This window comes from Ambystoma mexicanum, chromosome 9 (assembly GCF_040938575.1).
Source record: "Ambystoma mexicanum isolate Mex_15411 chromosome 9, UKY_AmexF1_1, whole genome shotgun sequence".
In the NCBI taxonomy this organism is placed as follows: Eukaryota; Metazoa; Chordata; class Amphibia; order Caudata; family Ambystomatidae; genus Ambystoma; species Ambystoma mexicanum.
The window spans coordinates 855,148,285-855,171,309 of NC_090931.1; the positions used below are offsets into that span (position 1 = coordinate 855,148,285).

Consider the following 23,025-nt stretch of genomic DNA (forward strand, 5'->3'; position numbering starts at 1 on the left):
GCTACCAGTAACTATCTATCATCTTTAAAATGGAGTATACCTTATGGCAAGTTCAAAAGAATTCCAAGGAATTGTAATCAAATTGAAACCTTCAACAGAGAATGTGTCATTATGGTGCAAGGATTTTGGATCCATGAATACCCCAAGAAAGTTCTTGAAAGGGCATTTATTAAAGAATGTGAGCGAGATTGTGACTCACTATTGGTATCGAATTCAACTAAAAATATGGACAAGGATAATAAAGCCATATGATTGATTCTCACCAATGGAGAAGGGTCGATCAACATCCGTCAAATTATGAATAGACACTGGCATGTGTTAAAACCTGACGAACATTTGGGCTGCTTCATTGGCGAGAAAATGAATATTACTTTTTATAAATCTTTGTCTCTAAAAGACAGTTTGGTGTCAAGCTATATGAGTCCAAAGGTCAACATTACAGCAGATGCATGGCTCAGTAAATGTTCCTCTGGGTTTCATAGATGTTTGAAATGCAAAGCCTGCCACTATGCCACTAATTCATCGAGCAATCGCCATCCTATTTTAGCGAAAGATATTAAGATCAAGACTCGGATAACCTGTAATTCTGAACATGTAGTATATGTTCTTTCTTGTCCATGCAAAACATGGTATGTAGGCAGTACTAGTGGCAAACTGATACTCCGGATTCTGCAACACATTAGTGCCATCAAGAATATAGATCCCACATACACAATGGCCTTGTATTTCAAAAAAACTCATGGAGGTTAACAGGATGGGTTACCATTTTTTGGTATTCACACAGTTCAAGAACCTCCCAGAGGAGGTAATCGTGAACTACAATTACGCCAACTTGAAACCAAATGAATCCTAGACTTGGAGACAAAGAAACTCAGTGGGCACAATTTGGACGAGAAATTGTAAACCTTTTTGGGCACATGAAGTACCACCCCTGTATCCATCTATGCATTTTGTATGGAAGTCTTTTTGGAACAGTGATTGGTTTTGTATATATCTTAGTCTGTTTGCTGTTCTTGCAGGCATGTGTCCTTCCTCCTGTCTTTTTTCCTCTCCCCTCTCTTCGCTTCACACAGCTATTTTGTCTGGACTTGATTGTGCCTCCCATTACACACTGGATCTATTGCAAGTATCCATGTCATAGGAGCATTGAATCTTTCTAGGTGTAACTACATTAAAATGGTTATTGTTGCTGAATCTTCATATGTAGAGTCTCCTTTTGAGAGGATTCAGCTTATTGTGGTTTCATTGAAAAAAACGTTTTATTTAGTAGAGATAGTCTCTATCCGTTTTATTTTTCGTCCTATCATGATTTTAGGACTGTTTTTGTTATAAGGGAAACAAGTGCACTTGGATATTGGGCTTCATTACGAGGTGGGCGGTAAGGGATTACCGGCAGCGGTAAGGGCAACGGTGCCGGTAATCCCTTACCGCCCTACTACGAGTTCACTTTGCGGGTGCTCCCTTATATATATGTGTGTGTGAAAGAGTTGAAGAAATGTCTTTTTTTTAAATATAAGCATACCTGTATTAAGTAGTCTTTGATGCAGATGGCTTTGATTAACAGGAGATATATACTCTTAGAGTTTAAGTATACATCTAACGTGTTGAACTGAGATGGCAGTGTTAGGTATAGAGTTTTTGAATGCGATTGGTGGATGGCTGTGTTACTCTTTGAAAGCAGCTGAGGGAGTGTTGAGAGCTTGAAAGTGGAAAGGGTAGAATGGCTTCCCTTGTGTTACAGGGTCCGCAGACATCTTTTGAGGATGACTGGCATGGAAAGGGGACTGAGGTATTAGTCAATGAGGTGTTTTGGTTGTGGTTTACAGGAAGACAGGGTAGCAGGTGTTTTGTTTGAACTGTGCAGTTGAAGATGGATGTGTATATGGCTATTAAAAAGCTGAGTGTGTGGATTTTGGGAGATTCTTCAATTCAGTCAATGAAGATGTATGCTGCAGGTCATGACATCTTTGGAAGCATTGGATTGGCAGAAGTGGACATGTTGTGGCAGTTGTGCAGTTTGTGGCTTAAACTGGGCAAGCTTGTAATCATTCTGTCAGATTATGGCTCACTTTATATGTCCAGAATTGTAATTGTGCATTGTGGAGGGGATCATTTGGGCTTTGTGACTCCAATGTATTTGCAGGTTACCCTGAAGGATTTCTTGAAAAGCCGAATGGAAATGGAACTGTTCCCTGGTGCAAAGATTTTTTTTTCTGAAATGAATCAGAAGTGTCACGACCTTAAACCCTGGCCAGGGAACTCGGGGCCTCTGGCCCTCGCCACAGTATTTCTACAATGCCCCAAGGGCCCAATCGTGCCCCTCTCGGGTACCCTGGAGCCAGTCCTGGCGCCGTTGACGCCAGGCTCATAGGCCAGGTGAAGTTTCCATTAGGCAATGGATCAACATGGCTGCCCCCACAAGGATCAACGTGGAACTGCAGCACGCAGTCTAGCATCCAGGGTGTGGCCTGCCCCTGAGGCACCTGGGATACCCTCTGGCTATTTAAACCACGCCGGAGTTGAGGCACACACGTCACGTTTTTCTGCTCTTGCAGCGTGACGTTCATTGGGTCCTGCTCAGCATCTTTGCCCTGCATGGGCGAGAGAAGAAGAACCACGTTATTCATCCGTACCTGCTCTGCATCCTGCTCCTCTGTCAATCCGGAATCTTCCCTGGAATTCGTTATCTTCCTCCAGCAACCTCCTAGAGAGGAGAGACGAGAAGAGGACAATTAATAATGCGATCATCCATCTGCTCCATCACCTACGGACTCTGCTTACTTACCAAGCTCTCCTGGAAGTCTACCGCCATACGGGCCTCTTCCATCCGACGCCCTGTTTCCATCAGGCCACATTCTTCCAGGAATCTTTCGGCGACGTGCAAGGAAAGACAGCACAGGTTAGTCTTATTCAAGGATGCTCATAGCTCTGCGCCCTGCGCTTTCTCATACCTTCTCGAGCTCAGCCCTCGATATCAGCTCGACGTCTCCATCACCCCTTCTGCATCAACAAGAGAGAAGGTGAAGGACAACCGGGGCAACTACAATTACGGACATTCTTAACCAGACTAGAGACTTACCTCAATAGTGGAGTCGCAGCCCGTCTGGACTCCCGGGCCATGCCAGTGAAGTAACTCAGCAGATCAGTGCCCAGCTATGACGCGCCCCTGCTAAGCACGGCAGGATGGAGAGTGCACCTAATCGAAACAAAAGGTTAGAAAGGCTCTACGGGGGGGTCACAAGGGGAGCACGGGGAAGGTGGGCTCTGAGAGAAGGTGTTGTAGCTAAAACCAAACTCCTGTCTTCCAGAACAAGCCCTCGGCAGTGCAAGTCCCCGGGGAAGGTGCAGCGGTCTCAGCAGCATTCCAGACCAGTCAGATGGCATCCCTGTGGATACAAGGTGAGCGTTACAGAGGCAAACATGGCAATGTCCAAACCTTTTCAGTCCAGAAATGGAAGAATCAAGGCAGCTTGTCAATAAAGTTGTATCTGCTTTTTTATATGCTGCAGGAATGTCATCTTCTGAGAATAACAATATATGGTCTGATGGTGTGTATTTTTTGTGATGTTTTACAGATGTTTGAAATGCGATTTCTCTTTACAATGCTAGGAATGCATTGAAAAAGTTCCTGTAAGAAAATTGTAAGGAATGATGAAGAGTGTATAGTACTACACTTCATAAAAGCAAAACAAAGGGAATACAAGTTATTAACACCCCCCCCCACACAAAAAAACAAAGGTTATTTTCAGAGCCACCACTAAAGAACAAATTACTCAAATTGAGTTTAAATTCCACCCTACCCCTTTGAGTGGCTGCGATGTACGCAGACGCCGCAGTTGTACGCAGATGTCCCGTGCACATTCGGGTCTTTTAAGGATGCCTGGCATGGAAAGGGGACTGTGGGGATTAACCAATCAGGTTTCCGGGGTGTGGTGTACAGGAAGAGAGGGTAGCAGGAGCTTAGTTTGCTGGAGTTTTGAGAGCACTGAAAATGGTTATGGATATGTCTTTGAGGAGGCAAAGTGTATGGATTTTGGGGTACTCTTGGATCCATTGGCTGAAGGTCTATGTTGAGCACTGTGGTTTGGGTGAAAATCTTGGATTCCATGAATTTAAAGTGTCATATTATGAGTTCAGTGAATGAAGTGGGCAGTCTTGCTCCCTTTTTGTGAAAATATGGTTCGCTTAAAACATCCAGACATCATTCTTCTTCATTCTGGAAGGAACAGTTTGAGGTAAGTTGCTGGGATTTCATTGCAGTTTTCAATGAAGGAAACATTTGGAAAAGAGATGGAAATGTTTCCAAATTCCAACATATTTTTTTCTCTGATTTCTCAGAGACCAATGTGGATGTGTTAGAATTTATTTTGTCCGCAAATGGAAAAAGCAAGGCACAACGTGAATAAAGCTTTGTGTGCTTTTTTGCGAGATGTTGGCAGGACATCTTTTCATAATGAAAACATTAAATTTGATATTGTCAACATTTTCCAGAGAGATGGAGTACATCTAACTGACGTGCACAACCAGATTTTTCTGGAAAATGTTCAAAATGCTTTGAAGCAGTTTTTGTGACCACATAATAATTACGCTGTGTAGAATCTTTGTTAGTTTAGTATATAAAACAATATAATCAAAAAATGTAAAAGTCAAAAAGACCAAAGAAAGGTTATTTTAAGAGCCATCATTATTGCTTAAAAAACAATTTAAATGATTTTCATGCCCTCACACCACCCTACGCCTGGAATTGTTCAGATGTCCACAGACTACCGCATTGTCCATGGACTATGCAAGCTGCAAAGGAGCCTGTGACTTTTTTTCTCACTTCCGTTTTTTAACTGGGAAAGGTGGCTCCTAAATGAATAGTTGTTTTGTGTTTTTTTTTTTTGGCTTTGTATTTTATTTGTGGCTTTTTTCCAGGAGAGGCAAGGTAAGGTGGGGTGGGTAGGGAGGGAAGGTGCACCAACCACAGAGATGGAGGGGCAGGTGGACAGATGAAGATATGATGTGATAGGTTATTTATAATTTGCTTAGTACCCAGAGTTTTCTAAGCACGTACTCAGGTATCGAACTTGTGTTGCTCCATATCGTCTTCCTTCCAAGGTGAGCACTTTGCCGCTGAGTTATCCTCCCGAGACTAAGTTGGGTGGGCCTTACTTTTAAGGTAAGGGACAGTGTTTCTCGTGCTCCTTGACCGCAACCTCAAAAGCACTCTGAAACTGCTCCCCCCTAAAGATCAGTGCATCGCGGTAGATACATAGTACTGTGACCCTTGAAAGGTAAGCGTCAACAGTGTTGTGTATGGCCTGCGAGGTGGTCGCTGGGATCCACTACCCCGAAGGAGTATCCTTTGTGGTAACAGGAGCAGTTGGGGTAGAGAGTGTCAACCTATTTTTCCCTGAGAAAGATGCCATCTTCCTCAGAGCATCCAGGTGGTTGGACATGGTGTGGCGCCCCATGGAGGTGGTGGCATAGGAATACAGCGCAGTTTTCCATGACTGAGTACAACTTTGCACTCAGTGCATCAAACCTTGGCTGCATGAGCCTTCGGTACATTTCCAAAGGTGGTGAAAAATCACCACACCCAGGACTCACTGCTGGTACTGGAGATAGGGACTTCCTCCAATTCATATTTATCTTCCTCTTGATCATCATCATCATCTCTATCACCATACCTGTTCCCCTGTCCAGGTCCTCCAAGTTGTTGAGGTGGTGTTAGTGGTGGTGGGGTGGCTGGGAAGGTGCGGTGGCATAACAGATGCCATGATGGTCTCCAATAAGTTTTGCAAAAGAGATCTGTAAAGCAGCAAAGAAGGTGCTCTCTCCTGGATAGCCAGATTGAGAATCTGGAAAAGTAATGGGTGGGTCCCTTCAGAAGAACCGTCCATGGACAGTCGTGCTGTCCGCGGACTACCAAATCAAAAATAGGCCTTGGAAAGTTGGAAAAAGTTGCAAAATCAACCAAGAATGGTTCTGGGAGCTGTGAAAGGGTAAAGTTGCAACTTGAAACACCCTAGATTGGTGGAAAATGCACTTTTAAACTGTTCGCATACTGCAGACACCGTTCACGGACAGGCCATTATACTGCATGTGTGGGGTCACATATAATTTATAATTTCATAATTTTTATAATTTGTTATTTATAAGGCGCTTGATACCCAGAGGTTTCTAAACACTGACCCGGGGATCCAACATGTGTTGCCCCATATCGTCTTGCTTCCAAGGTGAGCGTGTTGCCCCTGAGCTATCCTCCAAAGACAATGATGTCCAGGGACATCCATGGGCCTCACGGCCATCTGCAGAATCCTATCGGGCATGAATAGCAAGATGCATGCGTCTGGGTGTCCGAAGAACAGTTGCGGTGTCCGTGGAAAAATTAGAAGTGTGTCAAGTGAAACCGGACATGTCTGTACATCATGCCTGTCCGGGGTGACCGCCACTTTGATTGCGGACACCCCGGACAGTCGTAGTGTCCGCTGACTTATAATGGGGCTTTTAATAAGAAAAAAAAAACATCACACAACAATATACAACACATTTATAGTATAAAAAATACATTTATTTATTAAAGAAATGGGGTATCGGAATGGGAAACATAAATGGGAGAATTAGGAATTTCTATACAATAATGATCAGGGGAGGAAGGGAATGAGTCAAAGCATCTTTGATTTAAATGTGGGGAATTTGATGGGGATGAATGCTGGGGTCAAGGAGGATACGTGCAAGAAGGACAGCGATAGGGTACATTTTTACTGACGTGATTTTTGACATATTGTAAAAGTTCCTTAAAATCATTACTTATTTCATCAAATTTTGCAGACAAGTTTGTGATTTGATCATCTAGAGTTGGGGATAGGGCTTCTCTTTGTGATTCTTGTGATTGTGTATAATTAAATTGGGCTGTGGTTTCTTCATGAAAACTATCTACTATAAGAAAAAAGGCATTATTATTTTAATGAGGTCTGTACAAATTACATTATTTGTTTATATTAAAAGATGTATTGTATACCATTAGAAATGTTATTGTCACTCATTCTTCTTTTGGGGACTTCTCTAACCTCTCAAGTGTGTTTACCAATTCTGTCAAAATGAAAAAATAGTGCTTTTTTAATAATACATATTTACATAATGAATGCTAATAATAAATAAATAAATAAATATAGTGTACTTGATGTTTGGAGAGAGATTGTTTTAAAATCAGCACTTGGTGTATGCTAGTCTATGAACAGATGTGTTGAAGTGAGAATGAGGTGTGCAGTTATGGTGTATACTTAGTGCATTCCATTATATTGTGTTATATATAAAACATAAAGTGTACATTTTCAAGTAATCTTTTGTACAAAAAAGGTATTATATTTGTGTGCAGTAAATATCAGTAACATTGTTTTATGTAGGTGTTTGTTGGTTGATGGGTAGAACATTTTCTGTTCTCCCCTGTGCTTATGAATTTGTGAATGCTACCTGATGTCCGCAAACCTTCGTACTGTCCACGGCCTCTAAAGCTGCTACATTGGGGGTGAGTATAATATAAGAAACTTATAGAATATTGGGTGTTCCCCTATGCGATATAGCCGCATCTGTTTCACAGGGAAGCCGAGAAAGGAAATCAGCGTTTCCCTGGTCTTTACCTTTTCGTTGCTCCATAGTGAAACAGTAGGGTTGCAGGTCTAGGAACCATCGCATGACTCGAGGGTTAGAGTCCTTTCATTGGCTTATCCACACTAATGGAGAATGATCTGTGATGAGTGAGAATTTCCTTCCTAAAAGATAGTATCATAGATGGGTGATGCCCCATTTGATGGCAAGGGCTGCTAATTCTAACACAAAGCAGTTTCTTTCATGTTGGAAGAGTTTTCGACTAGTGAATAGGATAGTGTGTTCTAATCCATCACAAACTTGTGACAAAACTGCTCCTAACCCTGTAAGAGAAGTGTCAGTTTGTAACACAAACTCCTTAAAAAAATCTGCTACCTTTTAGGATCGGGTTCTGGCACATGGTTTGTTGTAACATACATTGTCCTCGTCAGTCCAATGAATCTTCTGCGGTTCGGCGTTCTTTAATTTGTCTGTCAACCTAGCTGTCTGTCATGGAAATTAGGGATAAACCTATGGTAATAACAGATCAATCCTAAGAATGCTCTGAGATCTCTCTTGGTTTTAGGCATAGGGGTATCTAGGGCAGCTTTCACTCTTTCTTGTTGAGGATGGACACTGCCATTCCCTACAAAGAAACTGAGGTATTTCATGGCTGTTTGCGCTAGTTTACATTTGGATGGATTGGCAGTTAAGCCGCCTTTCCTGAGGGCTCTCATAATAGTGGAAAGATGATCTTCCCGAATCTTACTATAAATGACTGTCGTCAATATGAGCCCTACAGAAATCAGAGTAGGGCTGTAATATCTGGTCCATAAGCTGTTGGAAAGTGGCGTGGGCCCCATTTAGGCCAAAAAGGAAGACTTTGAACTGGAATAGTCCCAGGAGTTTCCCAAAAGCTGTCTTTTCCCTATCAGGTCCATGTACTGGGACCTGCCAGTACCCCATGATTAAGTCTAGGGTTGATAGGAAGCCAGCACCTCTGAGTGTATCTATCAATTCCTCGATGCGTGGCATAGGATAGGTATTGAAGTCAGAGATGGCGTTGACCTGTCCGAAGTCTATGCAAAACCTCCAGGAACTATCAGGTTTTGTGACCAACACAATAGGGGAGGCCTATGGGCTTGAAGAGGGTTCAATAATATTTTTCCTTAGCATTTTATTCACTTCCTCAACCACTATCTGTCCATGGGCTTCCGGGAGTCTATGTGGCTTCAAATGGATCACTTTTCCCCACGGAGTTCTGATTTAATTATAAGTGCTGTGCACTCTCCCTGGTTTCTCGCAGAATACATCAGGGAATGTTGTGACTAAATCGTTTAAGTCTTCTTGTTGTTGACAAGATAGCGCTTGAGGAATTAATTAAAAATGGTCTATTTCCTCCATTACCAAACAAGACAGTATCGAGGCAGTGGCTGTGGAATGATTTTCTTTCCATTCTTAAGAGATTTACGTGGTAGAGGTGGGTCTTTTGTTTCCTTTCAGATTGGGCTGTTTTATGGGTACATGTCCCTGTTTGCTCTAATACATCATATGGCCCATATCACTTTGAGACAAGTTTATTTTCAGAGATGGGTAAGAAGACTAATACTTTGTGTCCAATTGAAAAATATCTTAAGTGTACCTTCTTGTCGTAGGTGGACTTTTGTTGTGCTTGCACTTTTTCCATGTGAGTATAGACTAGATTTTGAACAAGTTTCATATGCTCTCGCAATCGGGTAGCTGTTTGTGAGTGGGGAATAGGTGTCTCTTCTTTTTCTTCCCAGGTCTCCCGGAACATATATAGGACCTAGGATACTGGCAGGTGTTGGGTAAGGAAAAATAGGGTTAATGAGACAGAAGTACACATCTGGACCAGTAGGTCAGCAGCAGGTTGACTCTTGCTGAGATCAAAGTCTGAGCTGCATGTCAGTGCACCCAATTGTGGGACTGACTTTCTTGTTTCTGATGCATACTTGCTTTATGAGCATATGTTTCAATGACTTATTATTTTATATTTTTTCAGGTTGCTTTATCATGTGACTTGGTGTTTTGAAAGTACATGCATTTGTACATACTAAGATTATAATTGTAGTACATTTTCATTACAATTATATTTTTTAGTATGTTTGCCTAGTGTATTTGCCTCAGGATACAGACGATGTATAGCTTCCCCCTTGTAGATACATTAGTGCTTTGATAACCGGATTTATCGGACCATGTCCTAGTTTAGCCCTTGAATAATAACAACTTTGCAGAAACATGTTTTTTGTTTCTAATATTGAAGATGAAAATATGAGAAGATGAAGTCTCCCCTGCTTTCTGAATTGCAAAGTGTCGAACCAAGAACACTGGGCTCAAATCCCCACCTTCCACACTTCATACATGATGTGATCCTGATCAAATCCCTTTATCACTGTGCCTTATTTTCCTTAAATATCTGTACGGAAAGCCTCACTCCTATGGGTTTATACTCTTATTGTTAGTTTGTAAATAATTGCAATGATATCAATTCATGTTACGTGTACTGGTGAGGAAGCAGGATGATGAGTGAGGGTATTATGTTTTGGGGTTGGGTACACAGGGTGCAGGTATGAGTTTTGTATTTTGGGCTGGGGAGGCAGGAAGCCAGGCATAGGTATTTTGCCATGCCAGCTCATGCTTGTCTTTGATAGCAGACCTAGACACCCGGATTCAGCAATGGCTGTGCTCTACCAATGAATTCTCTAGCCTCACCATCTCTTTACATTGGTCTAAAACAAAGATGGTTTGGGATGGGAGGAGCTGTAGCCTGCTATCAAATGACATACTGCTAAACAATCAAAACTGCTCAAATCACAGCTTTTCCATTTCAGCAATTATTTTATCCTGGTGAAATAAATTTACTTATTGGTATGTGGGAGAATTTTCAGGGGCCGGATCTCTAAGAAACCACAAATGTAACTGAAAAATATGTGCATGAAAGGAAAGTAATGCCAATAATGTCTACTATATATACCTGAGAATGTCTGGGAGGGGAAGAGGTTGGTATTGAGGTTTTTTTGTTCTGGAAGTTGGGCCGCTGCAATGTGGGCTTGGGCCATTGCATTTTGGGCCAGAAAAGTAAACTTGCCCCAGGCCAAATGTTGCCAGTCCTCCCCTGTTTTGGAGCATTATAATTTCCCTTCTTGATGAGATCACAAGCTGCCAAGGGAATGCTAACAGATCAACTAATCCCAAGAAAATGAAATGTAAGAAAAATTAGTGTGATCCTTGTTAAATAATTGTATTGTTTGGTATTCAACATTAATCGTCAAATAGTTTACCAGTGGATTTGTTTTGTGTTCTGATATCAGCGGCACAAGGTTGGCCACAGTGGGCGGTGACAGCACAGTACGCATCTGGGACTTCTCCAAGGCAGAGTGCATCCTGGCGTTGAACGGGCACACACACCCAGTTTGGGCCTGCTCGTTTCATACCTGTGGTGACTTTCTGGCGACCAGCTCCATGGACAACACCAGTAGAATCTGGGACCTCAACAGGTATGTGACAGCTGGAATCATAGGAGTGTGTTTTCTACTGAGGTGGGTGAGGGTGTGCTCTGGTTTGACTGTGTACATAGAAGCGTGCGATACTATGGGCTAAAGTTTTCTATGCTGCACTAGTGGATTCCACTGCACTGCTATCTAGTGGCAAAGTGTTGGTTGTGCAGAAATGTATGGATTTTTATAAATGTTGCACCCAGGAATGGCGTCATGGCCTTTCAACGCTTTTCCCCCATCGGGGAGCCGAAACACTAAATGCCCACTAAAAGCTATGAATCCTTCTTTGACTGCAGGGGGCTGATGATGAGGAACCAGTATGAAAAGGAAACGAGGTGATAATCATTGGGCATTCAGTGTTTCTGCTCCCTGCTGGCTGGCATTCAGTGTTTCGGCTCCCTGCTGGCTGGCATTCTTGTGATAATCGGCAACTATTAACCACGGTGTGTGTATCTTTGTCTCTGTTATAATGTATGCACCCCATGGGCGCAGGGACGTCATATCACCAAAATGTCAGGGGTAGTGGAAGTGACATCACACGACCCTTGACCCCCCTGATGACATCACAGGAAGTGATCTCATTTGACCCCACCCTGAAGTGATTTGCGGGAAGCGATGGAACATGACCTTTCACCCGTTGACAAAAGAGGAAGTGGCATCACATAGCATTGTACACTATGAAAAATATGGTTACGATATCACTATAATGTGATGTACATTTCATACAAGAATGGATCGCCATATGTATTGTTAAGATCACTGTGTATAAGCCCATATTACCAAATTACTGTGAATGCAAGCAGATGTCCATGACCAAATGATAATGATATGTTATTATATAGCACTTACGCTTAAGCGCTTTACATAGAAGAAATATACACCCAATATCGCCCAACCTGTGTTGGTCCCCATTTATCGACCTCAGAAGGATGAAAGGCTGAGTTGAGGCGTTTAAGAACAGACTAAATCAGTGACTCAACCCCTGAAGTGTGCCTGAAATAAACCTTTAATGAGTCTAGCAATTATTGTATAGAGTTCCAGAAAGACACATTTTTTGGCATTCCTATTCTTTCTTATTTAAGGTCAGTGTTGAAAGTGTTAGACTTGTGTCACTCCTGTTCTCATTTTTCTTCTTTTTTAAGGGGCCTGAACAAGAAGCTAGCCACTCCAGAATTAAAGAGCCACACGGTGCTGGCCACAGCCCAGGAACTTGCATTACAAAAAATATATATATATATTTTTTTTATTAGAGGTCGCAAGGGAGACCACAGAGGTGGCACTTGTGACCTCTGGCGACCCCAAAATGACGTCCCTGCATGGGCGCCTCAGCCTGTTTTCGGCTCCAAGGGGAGGCCCCAAACATAATTTAGAAATGGGCCCCCGCACATCGTCATCCGGACCCAAACTTGCACCACTCACTTGTTTCCTTTGTGTGCAATCCAAAATATAGTTTTTTTTTTCTTTTTTTTTTATCAACTTTATTTAATAATTATACAAAACATATTACAACTGAGTAACAACAGAATGGGAACAAGCAAAAGATTACTCCATATACATCAGTGCAACAAAATGCAAATTACTACTAAAGTAACAGCTATTCAAAACGAAATCCGAAAATATCCCCACCCTCCTATCTCATGGCAAGACGTGACAACACAAAACACACAAAAAAAGGACAAAACATACACCCCCACCAATCCCCAACCTCAATATCCACAAAATAAACCAAAGCCGACACTTCATCCAAAAAAAAAAAATATATATATAGTTATGTATCCCATTTAAAGACACTCTGCTGGAAACACACAATATGTTCATGCTGGCTAATGATTTGAAGCTGCACGGAGACCTACTGCAAATGGCCTCTTTGGCCGGCATGTGTCAAGTGGTTAATGCACTCTTCTCGCTTGTGGTTTCTGGGAACAGCAGGATGTAGGATGCCATGTCGGATTTGTCAGTCATTGAACATATTTGGACATGTAGGCAATGGATGTTAACTTTGTATGCCCCCCTAGCGCCTGGAAAGAGTGTGCCTCTGCATCAAGAGCTTTTAGCAACTTACTTGCTAGACTGGGCACACAGAATTCTATTGTGACATCTGATCCAGAAGCTGCTGAAGCTTTTAGAGCAGGACCTGAGGCGCAAGGTAATTGTAATTGATTATTTATAACGCGTATAATACCCAGAGGTTTCTAAGCACGGGCCCGGGTATCGAACCTGTGTTGCTCCATGTCATCTTGCTTCCAAGGCGAGCACACTGCCACCGAGCTATCCTCCCGGAATGAAGGTGGTAGTTGTTAGGAATGTTGGACTCGGTGTTCCTGGTAATAACTTCTTGAGTGTTTCTTTTGTCAAGGAGAAGCTATGCACCTCTTGTTGGCTTGATGAAGTGGGTCAACTTCCCAGGATCGATGCCATTACGGTTAGTGCCAGCTTCTTCTAATTGACACATCGTCCTGGCTTGCATGCCAGGTGGTACACAGAGATGCATCCTGCATGCACACTCTGCTTTATTGAGAAGCCTGCTCTCCTGACATAATATGCACTATGTACAGACATTAGCTGGGATGCAACGAAACCTAACTAATGGAGGGCGGTGGTGGGGAGCTAACCCTTTAAATGTTTGGTGAGGCCCTAACTTCAGAGACGGTGGGGGAGGGGCACACTTACTTGTGTGGGGGTATCTAACTTCTTCATGCATTCTGAGACAATTCTAGTGCAGCTTCAATGTTACAAGCAGTTAACTCTCTCCTTTAAGTCTGAAAGCACCCAGTTAAGGACTACTGTGAGAGTGAGCGGTCCCCTGTCCCCTCTCTATCCTTCCAATCACTTCGCTGGCATGCAAGTACTAACACCCCATCATGATTTCAATTGCCTAAAAATGTATGCATATGAATGCAGGTGCTTACAATGAAATGCTTTATGTTAGTAATTGCTGGGCCTTTCTTAACAGCAAAGCGTTTAAGAGCTGTGTCCTGTTCTGTCCGGCCACGGCTCTGTAGCTCAGCCACCAGGTCGAGTCAACATAGCCCAACATTTCAGGGGAGAGGTGGTAGTGGGGGGGGTACGGGCTGGTGGGAGGAGTGTTGAGCCACTGCCCGTTACAGCAGGTTTTCCAGAGGTCCTGCTCCATTGATGTGGCCCTCGCCGCTCTTACTATATGAAAGCATACACACATGGTGATGGCAAGTGGTTTCCGTGTGTTTTTTTTTTTATTTTTTTTTTATCTTGGCGCCTTATATGACATCGTGGCAGGGAGTGTGCAGAGCCTTTTGTTTTGAACACTGTTCATGCATCAATGTCCTCATTCTAACCTGCTGGAAGTTGCAGTTCCTTCAATCTGTGGCAGGATGTTTCCCAGGTGCAAGTCAACCTGTAGACAGGCCGGTGGCTCTGGCATGGGGCATGGTTGGCTCTATGTCAGGCATAATAAATGGTAGACTACGTTCGCTTTGAAGACCGCTAAGCTCCGTTTTGAATCTAGGTATCATTCCAGCCTTGGGCAGAGGATGGTTCTGACTGCTCTGCTTATCTCCGATATAAACCAAAGGCTAGGGACCCCACATATGCTAACTCACGATTGCAAGCCATGTCCATGGTCCATTGGAAGCAGTAGGGTGGCATAGGCAATTGCTAATTAACTGGTGTTGGGAGTCCCTCTGGCCAGCCCAGTCCCAGACCTGGGAACATCCCATAGGTTTCACCCCAACTATCAGTGCTGTGTATGCATTGGGGTGGTTTGGGGTTAGGTATCACCAGGCCCATGGAAGCGGGCACGGGTGGTGAGTCTCCCAGGCACATAGTGATTCCCGGGCGTGGTTGATCTGGGGCGACATCCCTGGGATGGGTCTACGCCATCACTGTAGGAATCCATTGCTTTCTTCAGGGCCTGGGGTACACTTGGATGTCCCCATGTTTTCCACACATGCACAGCAGTGCAGTGGTGTCCCAGAATGTGCCGGAGGGGAGGCTCCAATTAAAGTAGGGATTCCTGATTTTGCCACACAGTGTGCCATGCGCCAGCATGGTGGTAGTCCTATTGCAATACCGCCATCAGCCTTTGACCCACCACGGACAAAGTCCTTTTTCAATTAAGATGTTTCTCCCAACCTGGAGGCAGAGAAGACACTGAACTTAAATCAGCCCTTACACGTTTACCTTTGGTGCCTGCTAAGGTAGCTCAGTGGGTTGAGCGCTCACTCTTAAGATTTGGGTGTGATCTGCAGGACTTGGGTATGAATCTCCCCAGGGCCAACTCAGCCTTTCATCTTTTCGAGGTCGATAAATGCGTACCAACTTCGGTTGGGTGATAATAATTGTACGCGTTCGATGTACAGAGCTTTGGCAAAAGAGCTATATGGATAGGAAGCTGGCTAAACATTGTGCTTCCTGTGTTGGTCAAATAAAATCGGTCACACCCTATGACGTAGAGCAAAGTGGCAGCGGGAAAGCTGGCAGTAGTTCATCCTTTGGATCCCAAGGCAGATGGCACACCAACTGAATACTCATGGCATTGACTGCTGCTCCTTCTATCGAGATATACCAAAAACCCTTCCTGAAATAATGTTGACCTGCTGCTTGCCGCCCCTGGTGGATGTGTATGTCAGTAAGTAGCCCCCTGGCCGTTCGTTGGCATGTAGGTCCGTCCAGCGTCCCGCAGTAAATGACTGGCGAGCCGAAAGCGCGCGCAGTGTCTATTTCTCAGCTCGAGCCCTGGTGGAAAAATCCAGTGCCCACGTGTCCCGCCAACGCAGAATATCTGGATTAATTAATGGCCAGGTCAGAACATGAATCAGATTTAACCTCCTGTCTGAATCATGTTTAAAGCTGACATCATTGATAAAGCCTTCTCAGTTGTTTTTCGTCGCGCGAATTGAATGCAGGCATGTATGTGTCATCAATCAAGCAGCTGCGCTGAAACATATAATACGATCTCGCACTAGCGAATGCGCGAGGTTGAGCTGTCGGCGCGCCAGCGGCCGCCGATATGTAGTAAATAAACGGACTTATGAAGCATAATCTGCCTTTTCCACCGCCGAGAAGAGCATCGTAATTCAGGACCAAGCGTGGCCTGTGATATGATAAGGGGAATAATATTCGCGCCAATGTACTGTTGATGCGCAGGGCTGCGGCTGTGGTGCGATGCGCAGGGCTGCAGCTGTGGTGCGATGCCCAGGGCTGCAGCTGTGGTGGGATGCCCAGGGCTGCAGCTGTGGTGGGATGCCCAGGGCTGCAACTGTGGTGCGATGTGCAGGGCTGCAGCTGTGGTACGATGCCTAGGGCTGCAGCTGTGGTGCGATGCGCAGGGCTGCAGCTGTGGTGCGATGCCCAGTGCTGCAGCTGTGGTGCGATGCGCAGGGCAACAGCTGCGGTACGATGCCCAGGGCTGCAGCTGTGGTGTGATGCGGAGGGCTGCAGCTGTGGTGTGATGCGCAGGGTGTGATGCGGAGGGCTGCAGCTGTGGTGTGATGCGCAGGGCTGCAGCTGTGGTGCGATGCGCAGGGCTGCAGCTGTAGTGCGATGCGCAGGGCTGCATCTGTGGTACGATGCCTAGGGCTGCAGCTGTGGTACGATCCCTAGGGCTGCAGCTGTGGTGCGATGCGCAGGGCTGCAGCTGTGGTGCGATGCATAGAGATGCAGCTGTGGTACGATGCACAGGGCTGCAGCTGTGGTGTGAGGCGCAGGGCTGCAGCTGTGGTGCAATGCGCAGGGCTGCAACTGTGATGCGCATGGCTGCAACTGTGGTGCGATGTGCAGGGCTGCAGCTGTGGTGTGTTGGTCGATACATTGAATGGTGCGAGATACTAATGCAATGGGGTCGACTGCCACCGACCTGCATGCTAGGTCTGCTGCATCCCACTCAGTTGGATCCTGGAGGAAAGTAGCCTAGTTAAGTTTGACTCATTAATGTGACCAGAATGTATGTATGTAGGGTAAGAGAGAGCTGCAGGGGTGCTGGGCAGTAGGGTTGATGGGAGCAGTAGAGTCTCCAGCTCTTTCCTGGAGTGCTGGATAACTTGTTCCAATGACAGTGTGTGTTGCATGAAAAGGTCCCTATTCTTCCCCCACGGCTTTTAAAAATGGGGCCGTTAGGTGGTGCTTCAGTGCCCACCTTTAAGGCAAAACTCTCACATTAGAGTATAGCTATATGGCGGTGGCATGTGAGGAGGGACACACAGCTTGTACATGCTTGGTTATTTACCCACCCATTAACTGGCGCTTGCAGTGCTAATCCATATGGCCATTCCCACTCGCTACCTTCCCCCCTCCCCAGCCAAAACACATCCTACTGGCATCTCTTTGAACTCACTCGAAACATCAAACTTTAGCCTGCCAGAGTGATCTCTAAGCAGGCGGCTGAGAGTTCATGGCTTTACTGCAGCAGCAAATGGCTAATGGTTTACCAGCAAGTTCATTATTATCTGTTCCCTGCACTGCCATCTTGCTAAAAACAAGCTTTGACAAAGCAAGCAGTTGTGGCTTATACATGTGTATTTGCCAAGCAGTACTATCACATGTCCAAGTAATCACACCATTTTCCAACTGCTGCGCTCTGTTGCCAGGTAGTACCATAATATTTGTGCCTAGCACATGCTTATCACATACCTAAACAAAAGCCTAAAATGTTGGCTTTGCCAATGCTTGTTAGTTGTGTTTTCAGTTTGTTGGTAACGCTTCTGGTGGTGCATTGGCCTACGGAGAAGGTGAGTTTCTCAGCCAGGTGGAGGGGTGGTTTGGTTAAGACTGTTTTGAGGGTGATGCAGGCTCTCTTTAGCACAATGCATGCAGTTCTGCTCTTTGATGATGGGGTTGCACTTTCTTAGTCCTGTATGGCTTTCCAATGGGTTCAGGTTGCATCTGGGATGCGTGTGAGTACAGCATTACGTCCATCCAGGTGGGAGAGCACCGGGCCTTAGACAACTTCTCTGAAACTCGGGCGGGTTTGAAAGGCTTTGCTTTCCGAAGGAGCACACAATGGTTCTGTTGTGTGATGTTGAAGGTTCGTATACCGCGCACTGTTGCCACCTGTGTGGTTTCTTGGTGCTCTGGCAGATCCGCAAAGAAAGGTGGGAGGGGGGAAGTTAGAAGGACTGAGTGGGAGAAAGAGCAATAAAGCTGTGATGTGTTGTTGGCAGCTTGAGTTCCATTGACACCGTTTACTGAGCGTAGTTGTGTTTTTCAGTTGCTAGCGCCATGTGCTGTTGGGCGAGGCTGTGTGTAGTTTGATTCACTGTTATGGTGTAGAGAAGTGCATGCGGTTTGTTGTGCTGTAGAGGTATGGTTGTGTTTAGTTCAGAGTTTCAGCGTTATATGCAGAAGGGTACATTTTTAGTATGGTTGGTTAGTGGCAGTGTCAGAGACAACATTTAGGGGACGCAAGGGGTCGCATGACCCATGAGGGCCACCTTGCGACCCCTAAAAAAGAAATGTAAAAAAAAATGTTTTATTTTTTTGTTGTTGTTTTTTTTATTTAATTGAGGCTCCTGGGCTGTGGCCAGTAGCATGTGGCTCTTTGTTTCTCGAGTGACTGGTTCTCTGATAGCTATAGCCGTTAAGATAGCTCAGTGGGTTGAACGCTTGCTGCTGCAATATGTGTATGATCTGCAGGTTGCAGGTCGACTCCCGGCAAGGTCAACTCAGCCTTTCATCCTGCTGAGGTTGATAAATGAGTACCAACACAGGTTGGGTGATATTGTATGTATATTTGTTTCATATGAAGCTATATAATAACACATTGCGCGGTACAAATGTCCTTTAACATTATCGTTTGGCCTTGGATGTCTGCTTGCATTCACAGTAATTTGGTAATATTAATATTAATATTAATGATACATACGGTGAGCCTTTCTTGTATAAATGTATATCACTTTACAGTGATATTGTAACCATATTTTTCGTAGTGTACTTTGAAACAATGCAACGTGATGCCACTTCCTATTTTGTCAAGGGGTGAAAGGTTGTTTTCCATCGCTTCCCCTGATGTCACTGGGTGGGGTCAAATGACATTACTTCCTGTGATGTAATCGGAAGTCAAGGGTTGTGTGATGTCACTTCCACTACCCCTGGCATTTTGGTGAAATGACATCCCTGGGCAGTGCCCTTTCTTACCCCTGTTGTTCTGACTGTGACCCATATCCCTTCCCCCATCATACATTCTGGTGTGCTGCAATTAATGCCACTACGGTGTATGCAGAAGTGTGAGTTTTTAGTAGGGTTACTTAGCGGCAGTACCTTTTCCACCCCCAGCGTTCTGACTAAGTCATGCCAATGTCCCTTCCCGTTCAGTACATTTTGGTGTGCAGTAATACCACCTCCATGGTACCATGCTGTTTGTGACTTCTTGACAATGTGGGGTTTGAATGAAAGGTCAGTCGATAGTGAAGGCGAGAAATGTTGCACTGGGTGAATTTAATGCATTAATCCATTGAGCTCCTTTCTTGTCGGGCAATTTCTCTGTTTGGGCATGGTGCGTGGGGTTTCCTTGGATCATGAAGTTGGTTTTTGTCAGGTTTAGCTTCAGGTGTAGGTACTTCACATCCAGGCTTGGATGAGGAACAAGCAGTGCTTGACCCAATGGATGTTGTGGATGCAATTGATCTTTGCGCGTTCTCAATGTCACTGGGCCTAGTAAGATCACTGTTTTGTTCTCCCCTGTTCCCCACCCTTGCCTTGTCGCGCTCTGAAACATTTGTGTACGAGCGCAATAGAAATAAAATATCAATCTATCAATCAATTTAGGTAAATGTGATCAGGGATTATAAAGCGATATGAACAATATTCTTTGATGATGGGTACCTCTTGTCTAAAACAATTGACAGGTCCGGCTGCTTGTCCCTCCTTTTTCTCACTGCTGCATATTTTGAGCAAGCGTGGTACAGCTAACAAGTATTGGGCAACAATGCAGGGAGTGGTGGGCTGTGCTGGGTTTTGAAAGCCTGCAGCCCAAGTGGGGTGGACTGGGAACCAAAAGAGACCCTGGGAATAAAGTGGCCCCATATTACACATGTTCAGCAAGCCCAACCATTTTCCTATGAGAACATTTGGAAATAGAATATGGTATCACACAAAAGATGCCCAGGACGAAGAGGCCTTCTGGGAAATCTCCAGAGTTCCCTATGGGCCAGTCCACTCGTGAGCCTAAGTCAACAGACCTGAGTGTAACAATGGGAATCAAATGCACAGTAAGTACAGTTACCACTCAGTACTTCACTCCAATCCCAGTATTCTTGGCATTTGCACCTAAGGGAATCTACAGGGTGCTAATGGTTTCTAATTTCTGTGGAAAAAAGGGCTTTGTGCAGGTCATGCAAAGCTATTTAGCACAAAACACCTGCAACTAAAATTGCAACTGTTTCTATACTCTTGGCGTCTTTCTATGGCCTTTGTTACTGGCTGATATAGGAGGCATCACAGATGGTGGAGGAGAGGCGATAGCAGGGAATTGGTCTCTTTTGACTTTTTTAAATTGAAGGGGACAGGTGAGACATGGGTTTATGGGGGAATTGAGGGACAGAAGGCAGTGAATAGCTTTCTTTGAATGCAGGCTTTTATCGATGGATTCAGAAAACGTACAAAATAACCTGATTTGCTGCGAACCATGATCTAGGAGCTAATTCTTCATTAGTATACTGTTCATGGACTTCACCAACTGGTAAGCAGATGCCACACTTAGATGGAATCCTCAACCTTGCCTGCATCGCATCCAGATAGAAATGTGATTGTTAGCATGTGCCACACCTAGATGGAATCCTCACTCTTAGCCTGCGTCACATCTAGATAGAAATGTGATTGTTAGGATGTGCCACACTTAGATGCAATCCTCAACCTAGTCTGCGTCGCATCTAGATAGAAATGTGATTGTTAGCATGTGCCACACTTAGATGGAATCCTCAACCTAATCTGCGTCGCATCTAGATAGAAATGTGATTGTTAGCATGTGCCACACTTAGATGGAATCCTCAACCAAGCCTGCGTCACATCTAGATAGAAATGTGATTGTTAGCATGTGCCAAACTGAGATGCAATCCTCAACCTAGTCTGCGTCGCATCTAGATAGAAATGTGATTGTTAGCATGTGCCACACTTAGATGGAATCCTCAACCAAGCCTGCGTCACATCTAGATAGAAATGTGATTGTTAGCATGTGCCAAACTGAGATGCAATCCTCAACCTAGTCTGCGTCACATCTAGATAGAAATGTGATTGTTAGCATGTGCCACACTTAGATGGAATCCTCAACCAAGCCTGCGTCACATCTAGATAGAAATGTGATTGTTAGCATGTGCCAAACTGAGATGCAATCCTCAACCTAGTCTGCGTCGCATCTAGATAGAATTATACATGTTAGCATAAGCCACACTTAGATGGAATTCTCAACTTTATCCTGTGTCACATATAGATAGAAATATGATTGTTAACATGTGCCACATATAGATGGAAACCTCAACCTAGCCCGCATCGCATCTAGATAGGATTATGAATGTTATCATGTGCCACACTTATATGGAATTCTTAACTTTGGCCTGCGTCTCATCTGGATAGAAATGTGAATGTTACCAAGTGCCATACTCAGATGGAATCTTGATCACTGGCCTTGCCTCTCATCTAGATAGTATATTGGGGATTAGCAAGTGTCACACTCATATGCAATAGTGAATAAAAGCATCACACCTAGACATATTGCAAGTACAGCAAAGCCAATTAACCAATCCACTAACAATTTCACTCCTCTGCATACACCTCTCAAGCTCTAACCAAACACAACCACAAGCCTACAACACAACAATCCGCACAAACTTCCCTACACTGCAACAACAAAACAAACCACACATAGACCCGCATAACAGCACACAACGACTACTGACCGTAAAACTCCCAAGCCCAGCCAATGGAGCCACCAGGCTGAAGCTGTCAACAGCGCATCACTGCTCTCTTGCACTTTTCCAGCTTATTCCCTCGGACTCACCCCCTTCCCTTTTCAGAGCCGCCGGAGCGCCAGGAGACCACTCCGGTGGTGATAGTGCACGGTACAAACATCCGTTAACATTAACACTATACAGGTCCCTCAAATCTAGCTATGCTTAGCCCTGTACTCAAACCCAGCTGTGCTTAGCCTTGTACTAAAATGGCATTGTTGGGTGTGGTTCCTCTCTCCCGCTATACAGGACTCTCAAATCTAGCTGTGTTTTAGCCTTGTACTCAAACCCAAGTGTGCTTAGCCTTGTACTAAAATGGCATTGTTGGGTGTGAGTCTCTCTCCCACTATACAGGACTCTCAGGTCTAGCTGTGTTTAGCCTTGTACTCAAATTGCATTGTTATGTGTAGGCCTCTCCCACTATGTAGTACTCTCATATCCAGTTTTGTTAGTTAGCTGCATTTAGTTCTGCTTATCACACGCTGAAGGCAGCACCTGTAGGTAACCTGGGCCCAACGCTAAAGGACGCTCAATTCTAGACCCAGACATATAAGTAATTCCCGCAGACTACGGTATGTATTGCTCACGCCACTAGCGTGGACACAGGCCGCAGGCACGGCCAAACATCCATGAACAATGGACCATGTATACAGCTAAGCACATCCGGCCTAGTTTCACACAAAGCTATCCAGACTGAAACACCTGACGTACCACAACATATCTGTCACTAGGTTGCAGTGACCACCACCCGGTATAGCTGGCCTCACATAGACTCTCTCAACAATAGCAATCTATATCTAACCTCAAGAGCACCGACCCACGTGTCTGACCTCTACTGGGCTCCTTAGTCAAGCTTTGCCAGCCACCAAGTCTTAGCATGGCAAACATGCACACACGCATCTAAACTAATCCCCTAAAATCTCTAACCACATCGACTACGGTCACCAAGGGCGTTCAACCAAGGAAAAAGCGCATTGAGGCCACACAAGTGGGGAAAGAGCGCTATATAAATAACAAAA

At 44.6% G+C, this 23,025-nt stretch overlaps 1 protein-coding gene across 1 annotated transcript in view; it reads left to right on the forward strand.

The window, feature by feature from the left end:
- SPAG16 (sperm associated antigen 16) overlaps positions 1-23,025 on the forward strand; it is a 2,683,085-nt gene that overhangs the window by 1,449,080 nt on the left and 1,210,980 nt on the right. Inside the window, exon 12 of the mRNA XM_069615929.1 lies at positions 10,905-11,090. Within this exon, the coding sequence (XP_069472030.1) occupies positions 10,905-11,090 (186 nt within the window). The remainder of the gene's footprint in view (positions 1-10,904; positions 11,091-23,025) is intronic.